The sequence below is a fragment of the Bombus impatiens genome, unplaced genomic scaffold (assembly GCF_000188095.3).
Source record: "Bombus impatiens unplaced genomic scaffold, BIMP_2.2 scf_0967, whole genome shotgun sequence".
Lineage (NCBI taxonomy): Eukaryota > Metazoa > Arthropoda > Insecta > Hymenoptera > Apidae > Bombus > Bombus impatiens.
This window is the reverse complement of record NT_177386.1, coordinates 321,956-349,865: the sequence shown is the minus strand read 5'-3', so window position 1 is coordinate 349,865 and position 27,910 is coordinate 321,956. Positions and strand designations below refer to the sequence as shown.

General features: G+C 37.7%; 1 protein-coding gene across 1 annotated transcript in view; it reads right to left on the bottom strand.

Annotated features, from left to right (window-relative positions):
- The window catches only part of LOC100743641 (titin), a 133,563-nt gene that overhangs the window by 4,053 nt on the left and 101,600 nt on the right, over positions 1-27,910 (bottom strand). Inside the window, 25 exon segments of the mRNA XM_033323400.1 lie at positions 524-628; positions 699-776; positions 1,169-1,319; positions 1,405-1,559; positions 1,934-2,233; positions 2,605-3,050; positions 3,361-3,630; positions 3,876-4,017; positions 4,181-4,471; positions 4,628-4,782; positions 4,994-5,372; positions 6,512-6,781; positions 7,207-7,643; positions 8,040-8,172; positions 8,281-8,349; positions 8,858-9,146; positions 9,630-9,945; positions 10,519-10,882; positions 11,189-11,341; positions 11,457-11,570; positions 11,861-11,908; positions 12,347-13,559; positions 13,820-18,502; positions 18,812-18,837; positions 19,190-27,900. Of these exon segments, the coding sequence (XP_033179291.1) occupies positions 524-628; positions 699-776; positions 1,169-1,319; positions 1,405-1,559; positions 1,934-2,233; positions 2,605-3,050; positions 3,361-3,630; positions 3,876-4,017; positions 4,181-4,471; positions 4,628-4,782; positions 4,994-5,372; positions 6,512-6,781; positions 7,207-7,643; positions 8,040-8,172; positions 8,281-8,349; positions 8,858-9,146; positions 9,630-9,945; positions 10,519-10,882; positions 11,189-11,341; positions 11,457-11,570; positions 11,861-11,908; positions 12,347-13,559; positions 13,820-18,502; positions 18,812-18,837; positions 19,190-27,900 (19,298 nt within the window).

The window sequence follows — 27,910 nt, the reverse complement described above, 5'->3', positions numbered from 1 at the left end:
GTTCAACTACAGCATATACTCTCCACACGATTCTGAAGATCTGTATCTATAGTCTACAATATTTATATAATTTACTATGTCCAGATATTATATTACACTATTAAAGATGGTATCTCACTGGGGGTAGCCATCCACATGTTATATTATTATACCACTAAGCTATAATATTTTACCAAATGTCCTACTGGACAAATTGTAAAATTCAAATAAATAAATAAAAAAACAACAAAAATATTACACTATTATCTTATAATCGGTAATGATGGATTTTAAATTTTAAGAGAAAAATGTGCAGACACGAGGGTTGACGTAACAATCAAAGCGACGTGGAAAATGATTTTCTAATCGTTTAGAACGTCGTATTTCTCGTAAGAAATTATTTGTAAGTAAGCGAGCTGTTCAACTACAGCATATACTCTCCACACGATTCTGAAGATCTGTATCTATAGTCTACAATATTTATATAATTTACTATGTCCAGATATTATATTATACTATTATACTATATTTGATTAAAAATTACCTGTGAGCTCTGATCCTCCATTGCTGGCTGGCGGAGACCAACTAAGTGTGACGCTCTTACTGGTTACATTCGTCACTTGTACGTGTTGTGGACTCGATGGAGGTGCTACAAATTACATTGAACGTCGATCAGTAACAAAACGTAAAGTACAAACTATGAAGATAATGAAACTTACTTTTACTCATGACTACCTTCGTTGACGGGAATATGCCAAGCAGAGCGTACATGGTGTTTTCGGTGAGCTTTGTTATTTCTAAGCGATAGCGGAAGCGTTATAAACGTAAATAAGCGGAAAGTTACAATGCAAATGATTCAGAAGCGTTAGGATGATAATTTTTTATCTACGTGCTATCGTTTTTTTGCTTCAAAGCGTCTAAAACTTCGATTGTAGAATTAATATTGTTTAAGCTATTTTCGTTACGTACACTTATACGGTTAATTAAATTTCCATCAAAATCGATCAATTTAATTGCTAATTGCCATCTAAAAGTCTCGTAGAAATGCTGTTATTATTTTCTATATTTTTAACATTTGAAACTTTAATTGCAAGATTGAAATTTCTTTAAATTATTTTTGTACATTGGCCTACAACGATTTAAGCGATTAATATTGTAATTTTCAATAAGGATCGATCGATTTGCTTACTGATTCGTCTGCCTGCTGAAATTGGTTCTTCGGCTACGTATGGAGGACCAGTGCCAACATTGTTCTTCGCTGTTATCCTGAAGTTGTACGGTACATCTGTCTTCAGATCCGATACGTTCAATTGCGTCGTTTCGTGCTTTGTGCTGCCGATCTGTAAACAATATTTTCAGTGTAATCAACAAGATGCACTTTGAATTTTCGTCAAAATATTCTCCCAAAGAGAATTCTTCTATCACCTTCTGCCAAGATTTCTTCGATTCTTCTTTCATTTCAACGATATATTCGGTTATCGGTGTTCCACCGTCGTTTTCTGGAGGCTGCCATTTTATCGTGAAGGACGTCTTCGTCATTCCTGATACTTCTAGCGGTCCTCTTGGTGGTCCAGGTGGCTCTGCGAAGATACGTTAATTATGGTAATTTCACAAAGCTCAGACACGATCAAAAATCTTACACGCGGTTTCTGTTCTTACAAATGCAATATTCGATCGAATGTTTTCTAGACTTTGAGAAAATCCAGTCCTTGAAAATTATTATTAACAGAAACGTATATCTTCTGACATTCTTGTAGAGGAGGCGCGATACACTAAAATTTCAATTGCAATTTTTCCCAGAAGCAAACGTACGTTTATTGTTTAATCGATTCATCATTCGTAAGAAAATGTGAAACGGCTGGTAACGATACAAAAAGACGAAGAAGAAAAGACGAAGAAATGTAAACTAAAGGTAAAGCAAAACTCACGTAGAAAATATAAACGTTCAACCTACCAAAGGAAGTTCTCATTTTGACCGTTTCCGATTCCAATGGTTCTGACGCTCCGACAGCGTTCCTGGCGATGATTCTGAACTTGTATTCCGCATTCTGTTGCAGCTTGTGCACACAGAAGCTCTCCACTTCTTTGTCGATATCGACCATCTTCACCCAAGCTTTGCCCGGTTCGCATTTCTCGATCGTGTATTTTTCCAGTTCGATTCCACCATCGTCTTCTGGTGGTCGCCATTCGATGGTGACGCGATCTTGTCTGATTTCCTTGAAGTTCACTGGTCCTTGAGGCCTGCTTGGTTTATCTAAGACATTATAAACGGTTTATGATTAATTTAGAAAATAATACTGTAAATGGTTGGTAAGAGAAAATGATAAATGTTTGAGAATTAACTTAGAAAAGGGAAGATCGTTGTTAGATCGCAGGTTTTTACGCATTCATAGAAGATTCAAAAGTATAAAAATGCACAAAATGCGCGTAATCTGTAGAAATATATGAAATATCTAAGGTAGAACAACCGTTATAATATTTAGCAAGTGGAACGAATTTCTGTTTAAATTCTATTTCTTCAGTTCTCTCTATACAAGTATAAATTTGCATAAGTATCTGCGACTTAATTGTTATATATCTTCCCTTGAAGATATTGTTATAATTCGTGAATAATAATAACAATACCTATGACTCTAAGATGTAAGTCAACCGAAGAGCTGCCAGCTTGATTCGCTGCCTTTGCTGTATAGGTAGCTGTGTCTTCTCTAACGAGCGAAGAGATAGAGATAGTAGAGGTTTTTTCTTCTGTCTGAATGGATACACGTTTATCCACTATCTTCTTGTTGTTCTTCGACCATGTAATTTCTGGTTTCGGGAAGCCGCTCGCCCGAATATCGATCTTCCATTGGCTGTTCACCGGAAGTTTCTGACTTGCCAAACTCTCGTCGTACGTGATCTTAGGCGGCTCTTGCACTTTCAGTTCGCACGTGGTTTCTGCTGTTCCTCTTTCGTTCTTTGCTTTCACTGTGAAGGTCGCCGACGATGTTTCCGTTGTCTTCTCGATCGTGTACTTTGCCACGCGATTTTCGTACGTGATGTTGCTGTTTTCGAAAATTTCGTCATTTCTCAACCTGAAAGCAGATGAATCGGTTGAAATTATTTTCTACTATTGTTGATATAATTTTTGATATTTTAGTACACTACAATCTTTTTTGACAAGACGATCTTGTAAGTTGATTTAAATGTAATAAAAACTATATTGAAAATTCGATAGACAAGTTTCCGGTTCAAATAGTTCAAATCAAAAGAGATTTACAAGAAGATGAAAATTCGATGGAAAAATTTGTACTTTGGTTAATTTAAATTAAGAAGAGAAGAGTAGAAAAATATCTCTGATAAAGTTTCATGAAATTTACACGATTCGATAATGAAAATTCGTACCAAGTAATCTGAGGCGTCGGTGTTCCTCCAATGACGCAAGATAGGGTGACTGTTTCTCCAAGGCCAACGATGACACTCTTCAGAGGTTCTAGAAGAACTGGTGGTTCTGCAGCCGATGGTTTTGTTATCTTTATGTACGGAGAAGTTGGTGATGTTTCACCTGGTCCAGCCTCGTTTGCAGCTGTTACTCGGAAGGTGTACTCTTTGTTCGTGGTTAATTTCGTTACCGTATGTGTTGTTTCTGTTATAGTCTCTGTAATCTTGTTCCACCTTTAAATTAAAAAGATAAATATATTTCATAACTCATATCTATTATTCCACTGAAAAACATCAATCAAGATTTACTATAGCTTCATCGTATTGCTCTTAATTAAATATTTTTGTATACTTGAATATTTTCTTCACAAATCAATTCTAACTCTTTTTATTCAAATCTTCTACTCGGAAGTCATTCCTACATTGTTCTATTCGAATATTTTATTCAAGCCTTTTCCCGTTTAATAAAATATACTCACGTAGCTTCAGTCTTTTCTTGATACTCCAGAATGTACTCAACGATGGGCGAGTTTCCATCTGAATCTGGTTTCTTCCAGTGAAGCGTAACACTGTCCTCAGTTACTTCCAATGGTTCTGGTGCTCCAGGTGCACTCGGTACCTCTGTAAATACACAGATAACGTAAGAACAAAATTTATCAATAAAAATGTATCGTGTAATTACAACGTAAGAACAAAATTTCTTAATAAAAATGTATCGTACAATGAAAAAACAAAGAAGATGAAATATTCTAAAAATTATCTTGAAATTGTTAAAAATACTTACGGACGATAACGACGTTGATCTCGATGGTAGCCTCTCCGACGTTGTTCACCAGTTTCAAAGTATAATCACCAACATCTTCTTCTTGGATCTTCCTGATTGTTAATACCGCGGATTCTTCACCGATTGATGGCACGACTCGTTTCGATTTTGTAACCACGTTGCCGTTCACTGTCCATTCGTCGTTTGGTTTTGGTGTTGCGCTGAATTTCACGACTACTTCCACGTCTTCGCCTTTCCTTACTTTGTACTTCTTTGGTGTATCCGGACTAATCTTTGGCGCCGTTTCCATAACTGTGAAAATTTAAACGAACGATAATATCAGTTAAACATTATCGATCGTTAATAGCGATAAATTTTGTCGTTGAATAAATTTCTCAAATTTTTTAAAACGTTTAAATACAGACATTTCTTTAATTTCGTTTGGCAGATATTTAATCTGAACATTACCTTCGACTCTTAATTTCGATGATGTTTTCACGTTCGTTACCGCAGCTGTGTATTCCGCGATATCTTTAGCGGTACATTTTTTCACGATCAATTTCTTCACGGTTCCCTCATCTATAATGGTGTACTTGGACGATTCCTTAAGAACTTCCGTTTTCCTATAATGTCATTACGTCAAGTTTTATTTTTCTCTTAATTCGATATAATTATAGTCATTTGTATATATCGATATTCGAAATAATTATCTATTTTAAAATGTAATACACAAATTTGCTTTTCGTTATATAAAAGACGTAACATTATATTTATACACATTATCTAAATAATTATTTATTTATTCACATGTATTATATTAATATTTTATCTTACCTCATCCACGTGACTGGAACGTCGCGTGATATTTCAATAACGAAAACGGCATCGGCGTTCAATGGTACAAGGGTGACATCCGGTAATTTAGTGACGAATTCCACGCCAGGTTCCTCTACAGTCAACTTGGCTGTTGATTTTTGTTCACCGACTTCGCAGGAATAAACGCCTGCGTCCTCCGGTTCCGTATCGTAGATCTTCAGCTTCTGTCTCTTGCCATCGATCGACAATCGGACGTGTTCCGAAAATTGTAACTCTTGTCCATCTTTGAACCATCGAACCAACGCATCTCCTTTTGTTAGTTCTATCTCGAACGTTGCCCTCTCGCCTCTTGCTATTGTCACATCTTGCATCTTCGTAATAATTTCCGGTGGTAGTTCTACGATAATTTGTAAGAAAAGATGGTAAATAGTACATCGTCATACTGTAAACTTTAATTTAATACTCGTGAAATAGTAGTTGTTATTTGTAAATTTTATAAGTGCAGTTCTAATCTTTAGATGTTGGACTTTTTATATCATAGATTGCATCTATTTCATAGAGTGAAACGACAATTATAAATTGTTGTTGTTGTATAAGACCTTGGATTTTGACAAATATATATAGGGTGGTTGGTAACTGGAGGTACAAACGGAAAGGGAGTGATTCTACGCGAAAAAAGAAGTCGAAAATATAGAATAAAAATTTTTCGTTCAAGGCTTTGTTTTCGAGAAAATCGACTTTGAATTTTCGCTCGGTACGCGTACACTTTATCACGTCTCGGTATAATGGATCTCACTGTAGATCGTTGTCGTATAATGGATCTCACTGTAGAGCGTTGTCTCGATGGAAAAATTAAAAAAAAATTTTATTCTATATTTTCGACTTCTTTTTTGTACCACCAGTTACCAACCAGCCTGTATATATAATAAAAAGAATATATTTATGATAAAAATGGAATAATATATATAGAGGTATCTTAGGTATAATAATTAGATATACAGTGACTACAAAAAGTATTGGTTCACACCTTTACATTAATACTAATGAAATGTTTTCTGATCAGATTCTTATTGTATGTTTCATTTTTATATTGGGTTGGCAACTAAGTGATCACGTTACGTTACTTTTATTACGTTGACGAGGAATTAATAATCGTCGTGTACTATGTCGAGTCAGTTATATTGTCATAAAGTGGTTTTTGTCATAAAGTGGTATTGACAAAATCCGCAATCACTTAGTTGCCAACCCAATAGTATCAAATTTTTATACTCGTACGAAAGTGCTACTAAATGATATGAAATTTAATATACTTGGGCCAAATTAACTAGCATACAAATGCTCTAATGAACACATTGGAGTGCCAATATATTTTGTAGCTACTGTACCAAGTACCATTTATGTAGATATATCTAAACTAGGTAAATGACAAATTCTAAATTATCTAGGTGATAGTTGGTTAGGTTTCACGAATTTTATGATAGATACATTTAAACAGATGTTTTAATATATTCAGTACAATAAATTAATAATATTTACCAATGACGGTGACTTCCGCTGAACATTTCTGATCGATAAGGCTGCACGTGTATTCTCCTTCGTCATGGACGGATGTGCTTCTAATGAACAATTTCCTAACGGTACCTTCTTTAACAAATTCCAATTTCTCTTTACTTGGTCCCAGAGGCTCGCCATCCTTGAACCATTTAACGTCCGCTGTCGCTGATGTAACTTCAACCTCCAAAATGGCAACGTCACGCTCCTTTACTTCGCAGTCTTGTAACTTCTTCACGAATTCCGGTTTCGTGGCTGTAACATTAAATTTCAATTACTTACGCGTCATACTTTTTCTTCAACGAATCGCTGTAAAATCGATTTTTAATATTTTCCTTTAATAATCGTCACGGATTTATACATTTTTTTTACCATCTATGTAATTATGCGTTTGTGGAAAATTTAAAGATGCAAAAAATGCACAAACTACACATAACGTGCAAAAATATATAAGATATTCGTTATAACATTTAATAAATAAAAAAAATCTCTATCTGGAGACTACTTTTTTAATCGCGTCCATAAAAATATAAATATCAATAAATATCTATTCGCGGTCTGATAATCGCTGTAAACCTAATCTTAATAATTGCATTCAATGGTTGTAGATTCAAATGTTTAATTTACAGTGACGTAGAGATTCTTATTGTTATTTATATATTATTTACAGCGATTCTTACCTTTTACCGTAACTTTGCTCGACGTCGATTGATTCTTCACGGTGCACTTGTAAGTTCCTTCGTCCGTAGGATTCGTTTTCTTGATCACCAGCTTGTGCACTCGTCCTTCGTGAATGATCTCGCGATGATCCATTCCACTGATCTCCTGGTCGTTGTGCCACCATTTCGTAGACACGGTGTGCGATGTTTCACAGGTGAGTTCCAAGGTCTTGTACTCGTCGATGACGACTTCCTTCTCCAGAGTCTTGGTGAATGTTACTTTTTCCACGTCTACCGTCACTCTGGCACCGTGAGATGCTTTTCCAACTGGATTGCTCGCCACACACTTGTAATCGCCTGCGTCTACCTCTGAATCCGCGTTTCTGATCTCCAGTACGATGTTCTCGCCGTCGTAGGTTTCTATGACGTTCGGTGATTTCTCCAAGGGTTTGTTGTTTCTGTCGAAAAGTAAGTTATTAAAACGTGCTTTGATTTATACCAATGACTAAAATATATAATATGTGTTCGAAAGAAATTAAAATGGAACAGTGAAAATGACTGCTTTATCGGAAATTATTCAAATCCCTAACAGTGCACCGTTGTCCATAAAATTACCACGAGAAATAATAAATTGGTTATTTTGATCATTTAACGGCAATAAAATATTTTAGAAGTGAAACAGAATACAAGTCGAGGAAATTCAATAAATTCATCGTTCTTTCACTACTCAAGTATTGCAAGTACAACGATATGTGTTGAGGTTTGAATTAAAAAAAAAGCAAAAAATAAAAATCTTGATATTTCACAAATAGCAAATAACGCAAACTTGGAAACAATAAAGTAGCTAATGATACCTTAACCACGTGACTTCTGGTACAGGGTTTCCAGTAACCTTCGCCACCAACTTGAAGGTACCTTTCTGCGGAACGGTGAGTTCTTGGAATCGTTCCGTGAAGAGTGGCGGTTCCGGAGCTCCGCTAGGTATTTCTACAAGAGTACACAGATAAATATCATTTTTCGCTATTACTTAGACAATTTCGTTATTAGATTATTGCAAATACACAACAAATTAACGCAAGCAGAAGCATATCCTACCCTTCGATACACTGTGCTGTTCGTATGTTTGTTGCTGGAAGCTAATGGTCAGGGAAGGCTTCAAGTTTACTGAAAAATGATGTAGCGAAGCATGTTGCAGCATTAATATGTACAAGCGTAATGCGATATTATTTAATCTAAATTTAATGAGCATTGTTAGAAAAATTTGTCTCATTACGACACGTATCGAATCAATTTCCTGATACGTTGTCGCATGATTATTCGAACGATACACATTTTGCATTTTACTTTATTTCTATTGTAAAAATTAATTAAGGTCTTCATTGAATTCTTCATTGAAACAACGAACGCTATTTCGATTCTGTATTATTATTATTGGCAACTAAGTGATTGCGGATTTTGCCGTTAGGTGGTAATGACAAAATCCGCAATCACTTAGTTGCCAACCCAATAGAAATCGGCTTGATTAGAAGTCGTTGGTGTCTTCGATTGAAACGGTTCATCAGCCTTTGATGCCATTCAAATAATTACAAATGAATAATTATGAACAAGAAGCTTTCATCGCAAGAAGCTAATATTCTGCGCAAAGTATGACTACGAGTTCCGATATTCTTACTTTCAACTGTTAACGTAGCTTTCGTTTCGGCTGTGCCAAGATCGTTGGTAGCTACCACAGAATATTCCCCTGTGTCAGATACTTGAGGTTGAATCAGCGTGAGCGTATTCACGTGGCCATCTTGTTTCGGAGTCAAGCCTTTCAGTGGTTTACCGTTCTTGTACCAAGTTATTTTAGGAGCTGGGTTTCCGACGATTTGTGTCGATAATACCACGGTTTCACCTTCCCGTATCACGTACGATTGCAATGGTTCTAGAATCTCTGGCGGCTCGTGTTTGCCAGTCTTCACCTGTGCGATTAGATTGAAATTTTTGAGAAGCAATATCTCTGTATACCATATTCAAATGGAACGACTTTTTAATTATCAAGTTTGAGAAGAATCGAGTCCGCGTAACAATCATTTCGTAAAATATTTATAATTTAATATTCTTTTCGTGTACATTTTTTTAAGTAACATCTACATTTAAGTAGAACGAAACTTGCGAATTAGCAAAGTAGAGAAGCATTCGATCTGTGCAGTATTTATTTTATTGAAGATTAAAATTTCTATTTTCATCTATTCGATATTCTATCAAAAATCCTTCAATTCGAATATTAAATTATGGAAGAAGAAATTGCTTAACAAATTAATGGAATTACGTAGCAATTTCGAATTAATTGTATGATATTATCGAATTACAAATAATAATAAATTCTAGAACTAGTGAATTGCAATTATCAAATAGTAATAATAATCACGATTGAAGTACTATTATTATTATTATATACAAACCTTCATAGGAATTTCTATAGTAGCTTCACCTTCCCTGTTTCTAGCAACGATAGTGTACTTTCCTTCCTGTTTCTTCTGTACTTTAGTGATCTTAATTACGCTGCAGTACATGTGCATGTCGCTCTCGGTAGCAACCACGATGTTCTCTTTGGTTGTAATCTGCGTATCCTTGTAGTACCAGGTTATTTCTGGTTCAGGTACTGCCACCAGTCGACATTCCAAAATCACATCATCACCTTCGTTGACGTATTTCGCCTTTGGTTTCCTTGAGAACGTTGGTGGTATTCCCTCCAAGATGTCGGCGAGAGATGATTCTCTGCAGACATTTATTTGCAATTATATAGAACACATGTTAGGTCGTCCGAAAAGTTTCTTTCGTTTTATAAGGAAACAATGGATGCACAAGATTTTCCGTTTTATATTATTTTATCGAATTACGTATGATCCATTTCGTTCTATCAAAATAAAGATCACAACGTTCGACAGATTAGGTTTCACGTTTGTATAAAGATGCATCGTTGTAAAAGACGTGTCTGTAAGAGAAAGACACTTTTCGGACAACCTAATATTTTAATTATAATTATTTAATTAGAATTGCAATAGGCGTAGAAAAAATATTTACGTATTTTTCAATTATTATTATCACTAATTTTAAGAATAAGGAAACATACTTAATCCAACAAATAGCATATTATATTTGTGTAAAAATTCGAGAAAATATTAATAATATTGAAATAATAGAAATAGTAAATAATCAAAGATATCCTCGAATGAAGAAATTGATAATTGAATGCAAGTAATTTATTTTAATGTTTTGCGATATTATCAATAATATTTTCCAATCTATATCTAAAAAAAGATATGGAAAATACAGTGGGAAAAAACGTACCTTGAGAGGCTCTTTCTGGATGGACCAGTAAGATCCGATCCATGATCAGAAAGAGGCGCTTCCACAATTAATTCTGTGGTACTGGAAGCGAAACCAGCGGCGTTCTTGGCGACACAGGTGAAGGTGCCAGCATCTTCGGGGAACACTTCCCTGATGATCAAAGTTGCTACATTATCGTCGTCGTAGTACATTTGGAAGTCAGGTGATGGCTTGATGATGGCTGTCTGTCGGAACCAAGTTATCTGAGGCCTTGGTAGACCCTCCACTTGACATTCGAATTGGATCGTGTAACCATCTGGTGTGTGAATTGGCTGCAATTTTTCGATGAACCTCGGTGCTGATGTCTTCTCCCCTGGCCCTGGTTCTGTGATTATTAATTAATAATTTGCATTATATTTGTGACGCGAATTTTCTGCTAATACTTTTTACGATAATGTAACTTTTCTTTTGTTTAAAATGCAAATTAACGCGTTAATCAAATTCTTGTTAATTTGTGAAAACGTATGAAATAATTACAGAGATCGTAAAGTAAAATTAGGTAATTTGTAATTTAATCAAGTGTGTGAGAAAATGAGAATGTTCATAATTACTTAATATTATTGGGAAATAATCTTCATCAAGATAAATTTTTACTGTTTTTAGTGAGTTAGTAAAGTGTGAATAAACTTACTTTCAAATACTGGTAATTTATCGATTTTCTCGTGCAATTTGCGCTGCAAATACAGAGTATAGTGCACTTCGTTGAGAAGATATTGCGCTGGAACCCAGCCCTTTTCTTCCGTCAGGTGTTTCTTCACGAACCACCAGTCTTGATTCGAATGGTCTAAAAAAGGAAACGTAAAAATAAAGATATCAAGGCAGAACGTAACAATAGTACCGTTAACCTAGTTACATCGATATAATGATGCACCATTTCGTGTAGAAACGTATCAACTTACCGATAACGTAAACTCTTTCTCCTTCGACGAGGTTGATGGCTTCGTCAGTTTCTGCCACGTACGAGCAAATCGAGAACATTGTGTCGCCATCGCGTACAACGTATTCGATTTCGTCTAAAACATCAATTTATTCAAATACGTTATCTATTAATATTGGATTAAGAATGTCATGAAAATAAAAATAGATAAATTAGAGGATCACTAGTATAAACGATATGAATAGAAATGAAATTGCATAAGATTGATAGGTTGACATATTATTAATATGATAAACATTAACTTTTTAACCCCAAACATTAAAAAAAATAATGAACAGACGCAAAGAGTGTGTATAAAAATCAAAATAATACAAAAAACGATTCAAATAGTTTTCAGCAATGTATTTTATTGGAACATGAACGTACCTTCCTCTGAAATGTCTTCTTCTCTGGTGATACTAAGCGAGGCCTCTTCTGTAAAGGGTCAAACAAAGTATTATAACAAAAGTAAGCAAAATCAATTACACAAGCCGATATCCATTAATACAATCAACTATTGAAGCGTCAATATATTCTATATATTTTACGATATTATACAATCATACTCGTCTATCACGAATACATATGTCGCTAATAGGCCTAATGCCGCTAGAAATTCGTTATACAGCGTTCTACTGCGATTTTTTGTTGAAGTACGTTATAGGAAGTACCGATATGCTTTTCATTCGCAGTGGATTAAGAAGCGGAAGATTGTAGGCGAGGCTTCGTTTCGGAGGCAGAAGGATGTTAGGGACAAGCATACTCACTAATTGCACCTTATGGTCTGACGAAGCGCGTTAATATTAGCTGAAAGCACGTTACATCACATTAAACGTTATCTGCGAAAGCGGAAATCGAAAAATCCTCTCGAACCTTCGTCGAAGGTGGAAACTCGTCTCTTGCTCTTCAACTTCAGCGCCAACGTTTCGTCAGCTTCCTCCACAGAATATTTCCTCTCGCGTTTCAATTTTAAGCTCACGTCACCTTCCTCGATATCTTCCACCTTATATGGCCTTGGTTCCTTCTTCTTTCTCCTTCTCAGTGGCACTCTCATCTCATCAGTCTCTAATTCTTCTATGCTATATTCATCTCTAGCCTCCTCGTCTGATTCTATGATCTCTTCTATAATTGGTCCAGAGTCGTCTTCGACTTCTTGCATAATTTTGATGGTTTCTTCCCCTGCTTCTTCAGAGTACGTCATCGGTCGTTTCTTAGGTTTCAGTTTAACCTTACCGGACATAGAAATGTCTTCTTCCTCGTAAGTGTTCAACGAGATCTTGAATTCTTGCTCTACATCTTCTTTGGTCTTCGTAGAACGTGGTCTGAACGTCACATTCTCTGCTTCTGTTATTTCTTTGATATCTGGCCTTGGTTTCTTCTTTGGACGTAACTTCCGAAGAGTAACATCTTCGTAGATTTCTTCGATAGGTTTTGGTGGCAGCTTTGGAGGTTTCCTTTTGACTGTGAATTCTTGCACCTCTTCTTCTTCTTCTTCTGGTTGTTCCACTTCTTCGATCTTTTTGATCGTTAATTCTTCAGCTACCTCTTCCGTAACTTTACGTACGGGTTTCTTCTTCTTTATTTGTACATCGGTCGATATTTCTTCTTCTTCTTTAGGTTCCTCAGGAGCTCGAGCTTTCTTTATGGTTACGGCAGTTTCTTCAACCTCTTCCGTGACTGGCCTTGGTTTCTTTTCTGGCTTCTTCTTCTTGATGGTAATCTCTTCAGGAGCCTCCTCCGCTTCGATAGGAACTAATTTTTTGATAGTTACCTCGGCAGCTTCTTCCTCAACGACTGGCTTTTTCTTCGGTTTCTTTTTCAATGATATTTCTACTTCTTCCGGTTTCTTTTCTTCCTCCACTGGTTTTGGTCTCGTGAGAGTCACTTTAGCGACCTCTTCTTCCTCCGTTAGCGGTTTTTCTTTTGGTTTCTTCTTCTTAAATGTTACTTCTTCTATAATTTCCTCTTCTTCCTTCTCTACAGGAACAGGTTTCTTAATAGTGACTTCATCGGCAGCTTCTTCGACTACGGGCTTCTTTTTCTTCGGTTTTTTCACTTCTACTTTCTCACTTACTTCCTCCGGTGCCTTTCCTTCTTCTTTCGGAACTGGTTTCAATGTAATTTCTTCAATCACTTCTTCTGAAACCGGTTTTTCCTTTGGTTTCTTCTTTTTCAATGTTACTTCTTCTATAATTTCTTCTTCTTTTTCTACTGATACTGGTTTCTTGATAGTAACTTCATCGGCAGCTTCTTCCACCACTGGTTTCTTCTCTTTAGGTTTCTTCACCTCCACTTTCTCAGTTACTTCTTCCGGTGCCTTTTCTTTTTCTTTTCTTCCTCCGGTGCCTTTCCTTCTTCTTTCGGAACTGGTTTCAATGTAATTTCTTCAATCACTTCTTCTGAAACCGGTTTTTCCTTTGGTTTCTTCTTTTTCAATGTTACTTCTTCTATAATTTCTTCTTCTTTTTCTACTGATACTGGTTTCTTGATAGTAACTTCATCGGCAGCTTCTTCCACCACTGGTTTCTTCTCTTTAGGTTTCTTCACCTCCACTTTCTCACTTACTTCCTCCGGTGCCTTTTCTTCTTCTTTCGGAACTGGTTTCAGTGTAATTTCTTCAATCACTTCTTCTGGAACCGGTTTCTCCTTTGGTTTCTTCTTCTTAAATGTTACTTCTTCTATAATTTCTTCTTCTTCCTTTTCTACTGGCACTGGTTTCTTGATAGTAACTTCATCGGCAGCTTCTTCAACCACTGGCTTCTTCTTCTTAGGTTTCTTCATCTCCACTTTCTCAGTTACTTCCTCTGGTGCCTTTTCTTCTTCTTTCGGAACCGGTTTCAGTGTAACTTCTTCGGTTACTTCTTCTGGAACCGGTTTTTCCTTTGGTTTCTTCTTCTTTAGCGTTACCTGTTCAGGAACGTCTTCTTCCTTCTTTTCCTCTACAACTGGTTTCTTAATAGTGACTTCGTCTGCAGCTTCTTCCTCCACAGGTTTCTTTCTTTTAGGTTTCTCTATTTCTTCAGTTACTTCTTCAGCAGCTTTTTCTTCTGGTTTTTTCAAAATGACTTCTTCAACCACTTCTGCAGGCGCCTCCTCCTTTGGCTTCTTCTTTATAACAACGTCTTCTTTAATTTCTTCTTCCACTTCCTCTTTCTTTTTTATTGTAACTTCAACAGCCTCTTCTTCTTTTACGGGCTTCTTCTTCTTTGGCTTCTTCACAATTGCTTCTTCAACCACTTCTTCAGGTTTCTCCGGTTTCTTCTTTAACGTCACTTCAGCCACTATTTCTTCTTCTTGTACTTCTTTCTCCTTCAAAACTGGCTTCTTGATGGTAAGTTCAGCAGGAGCTTCTTCAATAGGTTTCTCTGGTTCCTTTTTCAAAGTGATATCTTCTACTACTTCTGGAACTTCTTCCGGTTTCTTCTTTTCAGGCTCCTTCAGTGTTACCTCTTCTTCCTTTGGAACCTTCTCTTTGGGTTTCTTTGGTTTCACCTTACGCTTCACAGTGATTTCTTCAAGTTCTTCTTTGGGTGCTTTAGGAGCTTCCTCTTCTTCCTTCGCTGGGAACTCTTCCACACCTTCGTCCTCAGGTTTGTCTTTTTTCCAACCCTTTAACGTTATCTTCTCTGGTTCCTCTTCTGGCTTGTCTTTTTGAGGTATTCTGAACTTAACTTCAGGTTCTTTATCCGGCTCTTGTGGTTTCGGTTTTCCCTTTATCAACGGAATCTGTTCGATCTCTTGATCTGGCTTCTTCTTCTCTTCTGGTTCGTATGGTTTTGGAACTGGCTCTGGTGCTGGTTTTTCTGGTTCTTCGTATTTCTCTGGTTCATATTTCTCCAGTTCTGGTCTCTCGAAATCCAAAGGCTTTAACTCATCGTGTTCTAATTTCACCTTTGGTTTGTCTTTTTTCTCTGGTTTCACTTCCTCTTCAGGTACTGGTTTGGGTGGTTTCTTCAATGGTTCTTCGATTTCTTCTGGTTTCTTTTCAGGAACCTTCTTTAGTTTCACCTTTTCAGGTTCCACTTTTTCTTCTTCAGGTACCTTGCCTTTGCCAACGACCAACTTCTGTGGCTCTTCTGGTTTTTCTGCAGGCTTCTTCGGTGGACGTTCGTATATCGATTTATCCTCCACTTTCTCCAAAGGTACCTTCTTCAATTCTTCGAATTCTTGATCCAATTTTTCCAATTCTGCAATTTCTTTCTTAGGAAGTTTAACTTTCTTGACCTTTCGCTTCAGCACTTCCAGAGCTTCCTCGGTGTTTCTAGACAGAATACCAGATTGAACCGGATTCTCTTCTAGTTCTGTTATCTTTGGATATTGAATTTCAGGTGGATAGTCACCGACGAATGTAAGTCTGCTTCGTAACATGATCTTCGGGAATTTGGCTTCTTCAACTACTTTCTTCTTCGAAACTGCCACTTTTTTCAATTTGATCGCAGCGAACTGAACGGTTTCAACCGGTTCTGAGTATTTGAGCTTCGTGGGTTTGATCTCTTTTCTTTCGATTTTTTGAGGGACCAATTTTTGCAAAGATTCTGGTAAAGGTTTCTTCTCTTTCTTTTTCTTTGGTTCCCATTGAATCTTCTCAGGCATGGGTTCCAGTACAGGTCGTTCGTACTCCGGTTCGACCCATTCCTCGATTTCATCTTTCTTCACTATCTTCTTCTTTCTCTTCTTTACAACCTTTGCTTCCTTTGGTTTTTCAGGAATTTCTTCTGGTTTCTCTTCCGGTATTTCTTTCTCTTCCTCTTTCGGAGCTTTTTCTATAGGAACCTCTTCTATTACTACTTCTTCTTCCAGTTTCTCTTCGACTGGTACAGCCTTGCGTTCTTCAGGTTTCTTTGTTGGCGTTTCTTCAGCAACAGTTTCTGGAACAACTTCTGCGGTTTCAACGGCATCCTGTGGAATAATCTCCTTCTTGGCTTTGACCATCTTTGGCTTCTCTTCTGGTATTTCTTCTATCTTTTCCTCGTGTTGCTCTTCCTCTACAACGGTGGGTTTCTTTTCTGCGGTGATTTTCTTCTTCTTTGGTTTTTCTTTTGGTTTCTCTTCCTCCGTTTCCACCTCCTTTGCTCTTTCTTCTTCTGGTTTCACTTCCTCTGGTTTTTCTTCCTTTACTTCTTCCTTTACTTCCTGTTTCTCTTCAGGAATTTCCTTCACTTTCAGTTTCTCTTCAATCACTTCACCGTTCGTCACAACTTCCTCCTTTTTCTTCTTCTTAGGTACCTTCTTCACAGAAACCTCGGTAACCGTTGCCTCTTCTTCAACTTTTTCTTCCTCTTTAGGAACAGCCTTCTCTTCCCTTGGCTTCTCTTCTTTTATTTCTTCTGTAGTAATCTCAGTAACCACTTCAGTTGTTTGTAACTCTTCCTTCGGAAGGACAGTCTTCTTAGCCTTCCTTTTCTTTGGTTCATCCGCTGTAATCTCTTCCACAACTTCCTCCACTTGTTCCTCTTCAGCTTCCTTCGGTGTTAATTTCTTCTTAGGAGTCTTCTTTACAGTAACCTTCTTTTCTTTTACTTCTGCTTTCTCTTCCTTCTCTTCGACTATTTTAGCCTTATCTTCTTCTGGTTTCTGCACTTGTAATTCTTCTTCCGCAGTTGTAGAAATAACTTCAGTGGTTATAATACCATCTTGAGGCGTAATTTCTTTCTTGGCTTTAACCTTCTTTGGCTTCTCAGTTACAAGTTCTTGTACTTCTTCCTCTGGCTGTTCTTCAGTTTCAGACACACCTTCTTTCGGTGCTTCCTTCACTTTAACCTCTTTTTTGATCACCTGTTCTTCTATCTCCTTAACCTCAGTAGCCTTCTTCTTCTTAGGTTTAACCTCTTCAGGAAGTTCCTCCGTGGTCACTTGAGAAATCACTTCAGTCACTTCAACACTTTCTTTCTCTATAACAGCTGGTTCCGCCTTTTCTTCTTTAGGTACCTCAGGTTTTATTTCTTCCACAGCTTCGTCCTTCTCTTCGGCTTCAAGAGCTGTAACTGGTTTCTTCTTCTTCTTTGGAACTTTCTTTACTTCTACCTTAGTAACTTCTGCCTTTTCTTCTTCCACTTCCGAGGGTTTGGCTTCTTCAGGTTTAGCCTTCTCCTCAAGTAACTCCTCGACAGAAGTTTCGGTAATAATTTCAGTGATTTCTAAACCTTCTTTTGGTAGAATCTTCTTTTTGGCTTTTTCTTTAACAGGTTTCTCAATCACGATCTCTTCGATTTGTTCCTCAGGAGCTTCTCCTTCTGTGATTGTAGCTTTTTTCTTCTTGATTATTTTCTTCGTTGGTGTTTCAATGATTTCTACGATTTCATTTTCCTCCATGGCTTTTGCTTCCTCTATGGTCTTCTGTATAACTTGTTCCACTACCTTTTCCTTCTTATCTTTAGGTTTCTTTCGAATGATCTTCTTTGTTGGTGTCTCAATGGTTTCAATGATTTCTTCTTCTTCTTCTACTATCTCTTCAGGTTTCTTCGGTGCTTTCTTCAGATCAACCCTTGTTACTTTAACCGTTTCTGTTCCTTCTTCTACCTTAGGTTTCGCTTTTTCTTTCTGTGGCTTTTCGATAATAATTTCTTCAACGATCTCTTCAGGAACACCGTCATCTTTCACTATGGCTTTCTTCTTTTTTACTACTTTCTTAGTGGGTGTCTCAACGACTTCTACTATTTGTTCTTCTTCCATTTTGGTTATTTCTTCTAGTGGCTTCTGAATTATCTCTTCCACCACGATCTCTTCTTCTCCTTTCTTCATTGGACGGATCTTCTTTCGAATTATTTTCTGAGTGGGTGTTTCGATTGTTTCGAAGATCTCTTCTTCCTCTTTGATGACCACCTCCTTCTTCTTCTTTGGAGCTTTTCGTACATCGTGTTCCGTGATCGTCACTGTTTCTACTTCTTCAATGATTGGTCGGGCTTCTTCTTCTTGTGGTTGCTCTATTATTATCTCTTCCACGACTTCCTCTGTTACTTCATCTTTACCCGGCACTGGCTTCCTCTTCTTGATGATCTTTTTGATAGGTTTGACTTCCTCGATGATTTCCTGTTTTTTCATTAAAAAAAATAAGTAATTTGTACTTGTGTTATTAATTTTAGACATTTTAGTAGGTCATTTCATAAGTAATGTGCTTTTTTATTTTTGAATTATCGTATTTTTGATGTATGGAAAGAATTAATTTTTATTTTTAGTTTCGTTTTTTATTTCTTGTTACACTATAATCTCCCCGTAATAAATACTCTTCTAATAAATACTCGATTATTTTCATCTAATCTATACATATATTAAAAAATACATTATTTATGAGATGACCTACCCAAATAAAACAATCTTACGATCGGTCATAAATCCTACCTTTTCAACCACTTCTTCCGTAATATCTGTGAAAAGAACAAAATGTTTTAGATCTGCTTAACAAATATTCTCAACATTAAGCATTTCTTTATGGCAGAAACCACTTAACAAACCATTAACGAATAAACGAAGTATCGATATAGAAAGCATATATATATATATATATACCAATATATATATACCAATAGCTCATCAACAGATACACTGATCAATGTTACATGTATAAAGTATAGAAATATAAGTATATTTGTCCATCATGTCTTTGTATCTTGTTCTGTTTACATCGTATAATATATTTATGCACTATTTGGTAAATGAATGAAACGTATATATATATAGTTGTATGAGATGATAGTAATACGTAAGAAATAGGCTTACCTTCTGTCACATTCTTGTCAGCTTTAGGTTTTATCGGTCTTTTGTGTTTTGGTTTTTCGTGTATTTCTGGTGTAGTGTCTTCGTGGATTTCTATTGTTGCTGTTAATGGTTCTTTACCTTCCTCTTCCACGGTCACCTCTTCAGTGACCTGTTCTTTACCTTCGTATTTCCTGGTGACACGCTTTTTGCGTACAGTTTTCTTTGTTCCTTCCTCGGTCACGATCTCGCTCGTTACGATCTCTTCTTTGATCTCTTCGACAGGCGCGGCTGGTACAATCGATTCTATCGGTAATACCATTGGTTTATCTTCGACAATTTCTTCGACAGTTACGAGTGGCTCTTCGCCTTCTTCTTGTATCGTTGTCTCTTCAACAACTATTGGTTTCTCGTCACCACGTTTGGTCGTGGTTTTCTTCTTTTTGATCTTTCGCGGTTTCTTTTCAGGTATTTCTTCTGTAATTACGGTTGTAACAACCTCGACAGTTTCGATAATGTCGTCGTCTTTGGGAACGAATTTCAGATAATCTTCGGGCTTCTTCTCTTCCTCTTTCTCTTCTTCCGGTTTTTTCCAAGGTTTCAGTTTGATTTTCTCTGGCTCCTCCTTTGGAGCTTCTCTTTCAGGAATTCTCCTCTTTATTTCTTCTTCTTCTTCCGGTTCTTCTGGTTTTGGAATTCCAGGTACTATTGGAATAGCCTCGGTTTCCTGAGCTGGTGTTTTACGTTCTTTCTTTGGTTTTTTGCTTGGAACTTTCTTAGGAACTTTCTTTCCCGGTTCAGGATACTCTGGCACCTCTCTTTCTTCCAGTTCAACTTCCGGAGTTTCCATCTCATAAGGTTCAAATGGTTTTAACTCAGGATATTCCTTCTCTTCTTTTTCTTTCTTTGGTTTCTCTTTTTCTTCTTTTTTCTTCGGAACGGGAGCCTCTTCTTCTGAAACACTTGGAACCTTCTCTGGTATCTTCTTCAGTTTCACAGTCTCTGGTTTCTCCTCTTCTGCAATCCGCGGCTTTCCTTTGCCTATTTTCAATTTCTTCGGTTTTTCTTCTTCAGGTTTTTCTGGTTTAGGTTTACGTTCATATGGTGCCATTTCTTCTACCTTTTCTAATGGAACTTTCTTCAATTCTTCAAATTCTTGATCCACTTTCTCTAATTCTGTTATTTCTTTCTCTGGAAGTTTCACCTTCTTATGTCTTATCTTCTTTAATTTTAGTGCTTCTTCCATGGTATGAGATAGAATACCATTCTGTACGTAATTAGGTTCAAGTTCGGTTATAATTGGATATTTAATCGACGGTGGCCATTCGTGTTCTGTGATACGGCTGCGTAAAAGAATTTTAGGGAACTTTTCATCCTTGTCTTCTTTTTTCTTCGGTTTGACAGGAGCTTTCTTTAGTTTAATTTGCGCGAATAAAGGAGTAGCCGGTTCTTCGATCTTAGGTTTAATTGCTTTCTGTTCCTTGATACTGATCCTCATCAACTGAGGTTTCTCACCTTCAATCTTTGCAACAGGTTTTTTCTTTTTAACTTTCTTCTCTGGTTTTACTTCTGGTACAGGTTCTTCAAGTTTCTCTAGTGGTAATTCTTTCTTTAACTCCTCGAACTCCTGATCCAACTTCTCAAGCTTTGCTATTTCTTTTTCTATGCGCTTGATCCTCTTCTTCTTTGGTTTTGGTAACTTATCAGCTTCTTCAATGTTGCGAGATAAGATACCATTTTGGACCTCGTTTGGTTCGAGCTCGTCGATCTTCAAATGTTTTATCGCTGGAGGCCACTCAATAGGTGTAATTCGGCTTCGAAGAAGAACGCGAGGAATTTTGTCCTTTTTCTCCACTGGACGTTTCACAGTTGGAGTCTTGCGTAATTTAATTTGAGCGAACTGAGGTTTATCCACCGATACTTCTTGAACTTCGAGTTTTGTGGCTTCGAATTTCGTTATTTTCATACGTTGGAGCTTGACAGGTTTCTTCTTAGCTTTTTCTAGAGGAATTTCTGGAGCTTCAGGTGCTTCGATCTTCTCTTCTTCAGATATAGGAACTTTCTTAGGAACTTTCTTTTTAATGACCTTTTTCGATTTGCCTTCTTTCGTAACGATCTCAGTCACTTCTACTTCTTCGGGTGCTTCCGCCTTTTCTGTAGGTTCTATACGTTCTGTAATAGGAAGTGCTTTTACAATTTCTTCGACAACTTCTTCAATAGGACCTTCAGTGACAGTTGTGACAGGTCGCTTTCCTTGTTCTTCAACGGTTACCATCTCAGTCACTTGTTGTTCTTTTCCCTTGCGTTTGATAACCTTCTTTTTGGTGACTTTCTTGGGTTTGCCTTCTTTTGTCACTTCTTGCGTAACTGTAACTTGTTCACGGACCTCTTCAACTTCTCCTGGTTTAGCATGTTTTGGGGCAGGAAGAGCTTTCAGTGTCTCTTCAACTATTTCTTCTGTAGGACCTTCAGTAACAGTTGTAACTGGAAGCTTGCCTTGTTCTTCTACAGTGACAACTTCAGACACTTGTTGCTCTCTTCCTTTGCGTTTGATGATCTTCTTCTTCGTGACCTTCTTAGGTTTACCCTCCTTAGTAACTTCTTCAGTGACAGTCACTTGTTCGCGAACTTCTTCAACTTCAGTTGGTTTCACATATTCTGGAACAGGAAGTGGTTTTATTACATCATCAATCAGTTCTTCAACAGGTCCCTCGGTTACGGTTGTGACAGGAGCTTTTCCTTCTTCCTCGACTGTGACAACTTCTGTTACTTGCTGTTGTGGCCCTTTACGCCTGATAACCCTCTTTTTAACTGTTTTCTTTGGTTTACCTTCTTTTGTAATTTCTTGGGTCACAGTGACTTGTTCACGAAGCTCCTCGATTTCTGATGGTTTAGCATATTTGGGTGCTGGTAAAGTTTTCAATATTTCTTCGACTACTTCTTCTGTTGGACCTTCAGTGACAATTGTAACTGGAGCCTTGCCTTGTTCTTCGATCGTTACTACTTCAGTAACCTGTTGTTGCTTTCCTTTACGCTTGATCTGCTTTTTCTTGGTGACTTTCGTTGGTTTACCTTCCTTAGTTATCTCTTCAGAGATAGTTACTTGTTCACGAACTTCTTCTACTTCAGTAGGTTTCACACGTTTTGCAGCAGGTAATGGTTTTACCATTTCCTCTACTATTTCCTCGACAGCACCTTCAGTGACGGTTGTTGCAGGTCTCTTTCCTTGTTCTTCGATGGTAACAACTTCTGTCACCTGTTGTTCTTTGCCTTTACGCTTAATGACCTTCTTTTTGGTGATCTTTCTTGGTTTCCCTTCTTCAGTGACTTCTTGTGTGACAGTAACTTGTTCACGAATTTCTTCTTCCTCACCCGGTTTGGCATATTCTGGACCTGATAATGTTTTAATCGTTTCTTCAACAATTTCTTCTGTAGGACCTTCAATAACAGTTGTAACTGGAGCTTTTCCCTGTTCCTCAATTGTTACTACTTCAGATACCTGCTGTTCTCTTCCTTTGCGTGTGATTATTTTCTTTTTCTTAACCTTCTTGGGTTTTCCTTCCTTGGTTAATTCTTCAGTGATAGTTACCTGTTCATGGACTTTTTCTACTTCAGATGGTTTGACAAATTCTGGAGTTGGTAGTGGTTTCAGCATATCTTCAACTACTTCTTCTACTGGACCTTCAGTGACAGTTGTGACAGGTTTCTTGCCTTGTTCCTCCACAGTAGTAACTTCTGTAACTTGTTGTACTTTGCCTTTGCGCTTGATAACCTTTTTCTTGGTAGTTTTCTTTGGTTTACCTTCTTTGGTTACTTCTTGAGTAACTGTTACTTGTTCACGAACCTCTTCGACTTCATCTGGTTTGGCATATTCGGGAGCTGGTAATGCTTTTATGGATTCTTCTAGTATTTCTTCTGTAGGACCATCAGTGATAGTTGTAATTGGTGCCTTGCCTTGTTCTTCAACTGTGACAATGTCAGAGACTTGCTGTTCTCTTCCTTTGCGTTTAATAACTTTCTTCTTGGTAACTCTCCTAGGTTTACCTTCTTTAGTGACTTCTTCCGTAATAGTTACTTGTTCACGGATTTCTTCTTCTTCAAATGGTTTAATTTTTTCTGGAGTTGGCAATGGTTTTATTATTTCCTCGACCAATTCTTCAGTGGGCCCTTCAATTACAGTCGTAACAGGAGCCTTGCCTTGTTCTTCGACTGTTGTAACTTCTGTGACTTGTTGCTCTTTTCCTTTGCGTTTTACTACCTTCTTTTTAGTTACCTTTTTAGGTTTGCCTTCTTCCGTTACTTCTTCTGTAACGGTTACCTGTTCGCGTATTTCTTCTTCTTCTCCAGGTTTAGCGTACTCCGGTGCTGGAAGAGCTTTCAGTGTCTCTTCAACCACTTCTTCAACAGGTCCTTCAGAGACAGTTTTAACAGGTCTCTTACCCTGTTCTTCAACAGTGACAACCTCCGTTACCTGTTGATCTTTGCCCTTACGTTTGATTATTTTCTTTTTGGTTGTCTTCTTTGGTTTACCCTCATTAGTCACTTCTTGAGTGACTGTTACTTCTTCTCGAATCTCTTCCACTTCAGATGGTTCGACGCGTTGAATTATGGGCAGAGGTTTTACAAATTCCTCCACTACTTCTTCTACAGGACCCTCGGTTACGGTTGTAACAGGTCGTTTACCTTTTACTTCAACTGTTACCACTTCAGTCACCTGTTGTTCTTTGCCTTTACGTTTAATAACCTTCTTCTTGGTAATCTTTTTAGGCTTGCCTTCTGTGGTTACTTCTTCTGTGACTGTTACTTGTTCACGTACCTCTTCAATTTCTCCCGATTTTGCGCGTTCAGGAGCAGGAAGTACTTTTAGTGTATCTTCTAGTACTTCCTCCAGTGGACCTTCAGTAATTGTAGTAACTGGTGCTTTTCCTTGCTCTTCGACAGTGACAAGTTCTGTGACTTGTTGTTCCTTCCCTTTGCGCTTGACAATCTTTTTCTTAGTTACCTTTCTAGGTTTGCCTTCCCTTGTCATTTCTTCTGCCACAGTCACTTGTTCACGTATCTCTTCTACTTCAGATGGATGGATTTTCTCCGGTGCAGGCAGTGGTTTTATTATTTCTTCTATAAGTTCCTCTGTCAGACCGTCAGTAACTGTTCTTACTGGCGGCTTACCTTCTTCTTCAACAGTGACGACCTCCGTAACTTGTTGTTTTTTGCCTTTACGTTTGGTGATTTTCTTTTTGGTGACTTTCTTTGGCTTGCCTTCTTTAGTTATTTCTTCTGTGACGGTTATTTGTTCACGTACTTCTTCTACATCAGATGGTCTCACAAATTCTGCGGTTGGAAGTAGTTTTATTTGTTCTTCTACAACTACTTCTGTTGGACCTTCAGTTACAGTCGTAACTGGTCTCTTTCCTTGTTCTTCAACGGTTACCATCTCAGTCACTTGCTGTTCTTTTCCCTTTCGTTTGATTATCTTCTTTTTGGTGGTCTTTTTAGGCTTGCCTTCTTTAGTTACTTCTTCAGTGACAGTGACCTGCTCACGTATCTCTTCCACCTCAGTTGGTGTGATATACTCTGGAAGAGCCAGTGGCTTTATAACTTCCTCTACAACTTCCTCCACAGGACCTTCAGTCACCGTTGTAACGGGTCTTTTTCCTTGTTCTTCAACGGTTACCATCTCAGTTACTTGTTGTTCTTTTCCTTTTCGTTTAATTATCTTCTTTTTGGTGGTCTTTTTAGGTTTGCCTTCTTTAGTTACTTCTTCAGTGACAGTGACCTGCTCACGTATCTCTTCCACCTCAGTTGGTGTGATATACTCTGGAAGAGCCAGCGGCTTTATAACTTCCTCTACAACTTCCTCCACAGGACCTTCAGTCACCGTTGTAACGGGTCTTTTTCCTTGTTCTTCAACGGTTACCATCTCAGTCACTTGTTGTTCTTTTCCTTTTCGTTTGATTATCTTCTTTTTGGTAGTCTTTTTAGGTTTGCCTTCTTTAGTTACCTCTTCAGTGACAGTCACTTGTTCTCTGATCTCCTCAACTTCAGTTGGTTTTACTCCTTCTGGAACTGGCAATTCTTTTATTATTTCTTCTACAACTTCTTCTGTTGGACCTTCAGTTACAGTCGTAACTGGTCTCTTTCCTTGTTCTTCAACGGTTACCATCTCAGTCACTTGTTGTTCTTTTCCTTTTCGTTTGATTATCTTCTTTTTGGTAGTCTTTTTAGGTTTGCCTTCTTTAGTTACCTCTTCAGTGACAGTCACTTGTTCTCTGATCTCCTCAACTTCAGTTGGTTTTACTCCTTCTGGAACTGGCAATTCTTTTATTATTTCTTCTACAACTTCTTCTGTTGGACCTTCAGTTACAGTCGTAACTGGTCTCTTTCCTTGTTCTTCAACGGTTACCATCTCAGTCACTTGTTGTTCTTTTCCTTTTCGTTTAATTATCTTCTTTTTGGTGGTCTTTTTAGGTTTGCCTTCTTTAGTTACTTCTTCAGTGACAGTGACCTGCTCACGTATCTCTTCCACCTCAGTTGGTGTGATATACTCTGGAAGAGCCAGCGGCTTTATAACTTCCTCTACAACTTCCTCCACAGGACCTTCAGTCACCGTTGTAACGGGTCTTTTTCCTTGTTCTTCAACGGTTACCATCTCAGTCACTTGTTGTTCTTTTCCTTTTCGTTTAATTATCTTCTTTTTGGTGGTCTTTTTAGGTTTGCCTTCTTTAGTTACTTCTTCAGTGACAGTGACCTGCTCACGTATCTCTTCCACCTCAGTTGGTGTGATATACTCTGGAAGAGCCAGCGGCTTTATAACTTCCTCTACAACTTCCTCCACAGGACCTTCAGTCACCGTTGTAACGGGTCTTTTTCCTTGTTCTTCAACGGTTACCATCTCAGTCACTTGTTGTTCTTTTCCTTTTCGTTTAATTATCTTCTTTTTGGTGGTCTTTTTAGGTTTGCCTTCTTTAGTTACTTCTTCAGTGACAGTGACCTGCTCACGTATCTCTTCCACCTCAGTTGGTGTGATATACTCTGGAAGAGCCAGCGGCTTTATAACTTCCTCTACAACTTCCTCCACAGGACCTTCAGTCACCGTTGTAACGGGTCTTTTTCCTTGTTCTTCAACGGTTACCATCTCAGTCACTTGTTGTTCTTTTCCTTTTCGTTTAATTATCTTCTTTTTGGTGGTCTTTTTAGGTTTGCCTTCTTTAGTTACTTCTTCAGTGACAGTGACCTGCTCACGTATCTCTTCCACCTCAGTTGGTGTGATATACTCTGGAAGAGCCAGCGGCTTTATAACTTCCTCTACAACTTCCTCCACAGGTCCTTCAGTCACCGTTGTAACGGGTCTTTTTCCTTGTTCTTCAACGGTTACCATCTCAGTTACTTGTTGTTCTTTTCCTTTTCGTTTAATTATCTTCTTTTTGGTGGTCTTTTTAGGTTTGCCTTCTTTAGTTACTTCTTCAGTGACAGTGACCTGCTCACGTATCTCTTCCACCTCAGTTGGTGTGATATACTCTGGAAGAGCCAGCGGCTTTATAACTTCCTCTACAACTTCCTCCACAGGTCCTTCAGTCACCGTTGTAACGGGTCTTTTTCCTTGTTCTTCAACGGTTACCATCTCAGTCACTTGTTGTTCTTTTCCTTTTCGTTTGATTATTTTCTTTTTGGTAGTCTTTTTAGGTTTTCCCTCCTTAGTTATCTCTTCAGTGACAGTCACTTGTTCTCTAATTTCCTCAACTTCAGTTGGTCTTACTTTTTCTGGAGCAGGCAATGTTTTTATTGTTTCTTCTAGAACTTCTTCTACTGGTCCTTCCTTTACAGTTATGACTGGAGTTTTGCCTTGTTCTTCAACAGTTACTATCTCAGTTACTTTCTGATCTTGACCTTTTCTTTTAATGATCTTCTTCTTTGTGGTCTTCTTCGGCTTACCTTCTCTAGTTACTTCCTCAGTAACTGTTACTTGCTCACGTACTTCTTCAACTTCGGTTGGTTCAATACGTTGTGGGGCAGGCAATGGTTTAGTGAAAGTCTCTACTATTTTTTCAACTGGTCCCTCGGTAATTGTTGTCACTGGTGCTTTTCCTTCTTCTTCAACAGTCACAATTTCAGTAACTTGTTGTTCTGGACCTTTGCGTTTGATGACTTTCTTTTTAATAGTTTTCTTTGGTTTGCCCGATCTACTGACTTCTTGGATAACTGTGACTTGTTCATGAACTTCCTCGACTTCACCTGGTTTTGCGTATTCTGCTGCTGGAAGAGGTTTAATTGTTTCGTCCACTATCTCTTCTACTGGGCCTTCCTTTACTGTAGTGATAGGAGGTTTTCCTTTCTCTTCAACTGTAACCACGTCAGTGACCTGCTGTTCTTTTCCCTTACGTTTGATGATCCTTTTCTTTGTAGTTTTCTTTGGTTTACCTTCTTTGGTTAATTCTTCGGCGACTGTGACTTGTTCAGTTACCTCTTCTACATCTTTTGGTCTAATAACTTCCGGTTTTATCACTTCTTCTACTATTTCTTCTACTGGTCCTTCAGTCACCGTCGTTACAGGTGCTTTTCCTGCTTCCTCAATAGTAACTGTCTCAGTTACTTTTTGTTCCTGACCTTTACGTTTGATAACCTTTTTCTTAATGATTTTCTTGGGTTTACCTTCTCTCGTAATTTCTTCAGTAACTGTCACTTGCTCTTTGACTTCTTCTACTTCAGTTGGTGTAATACGTTCGGGAGCGGGCAGTTGTTTTATGG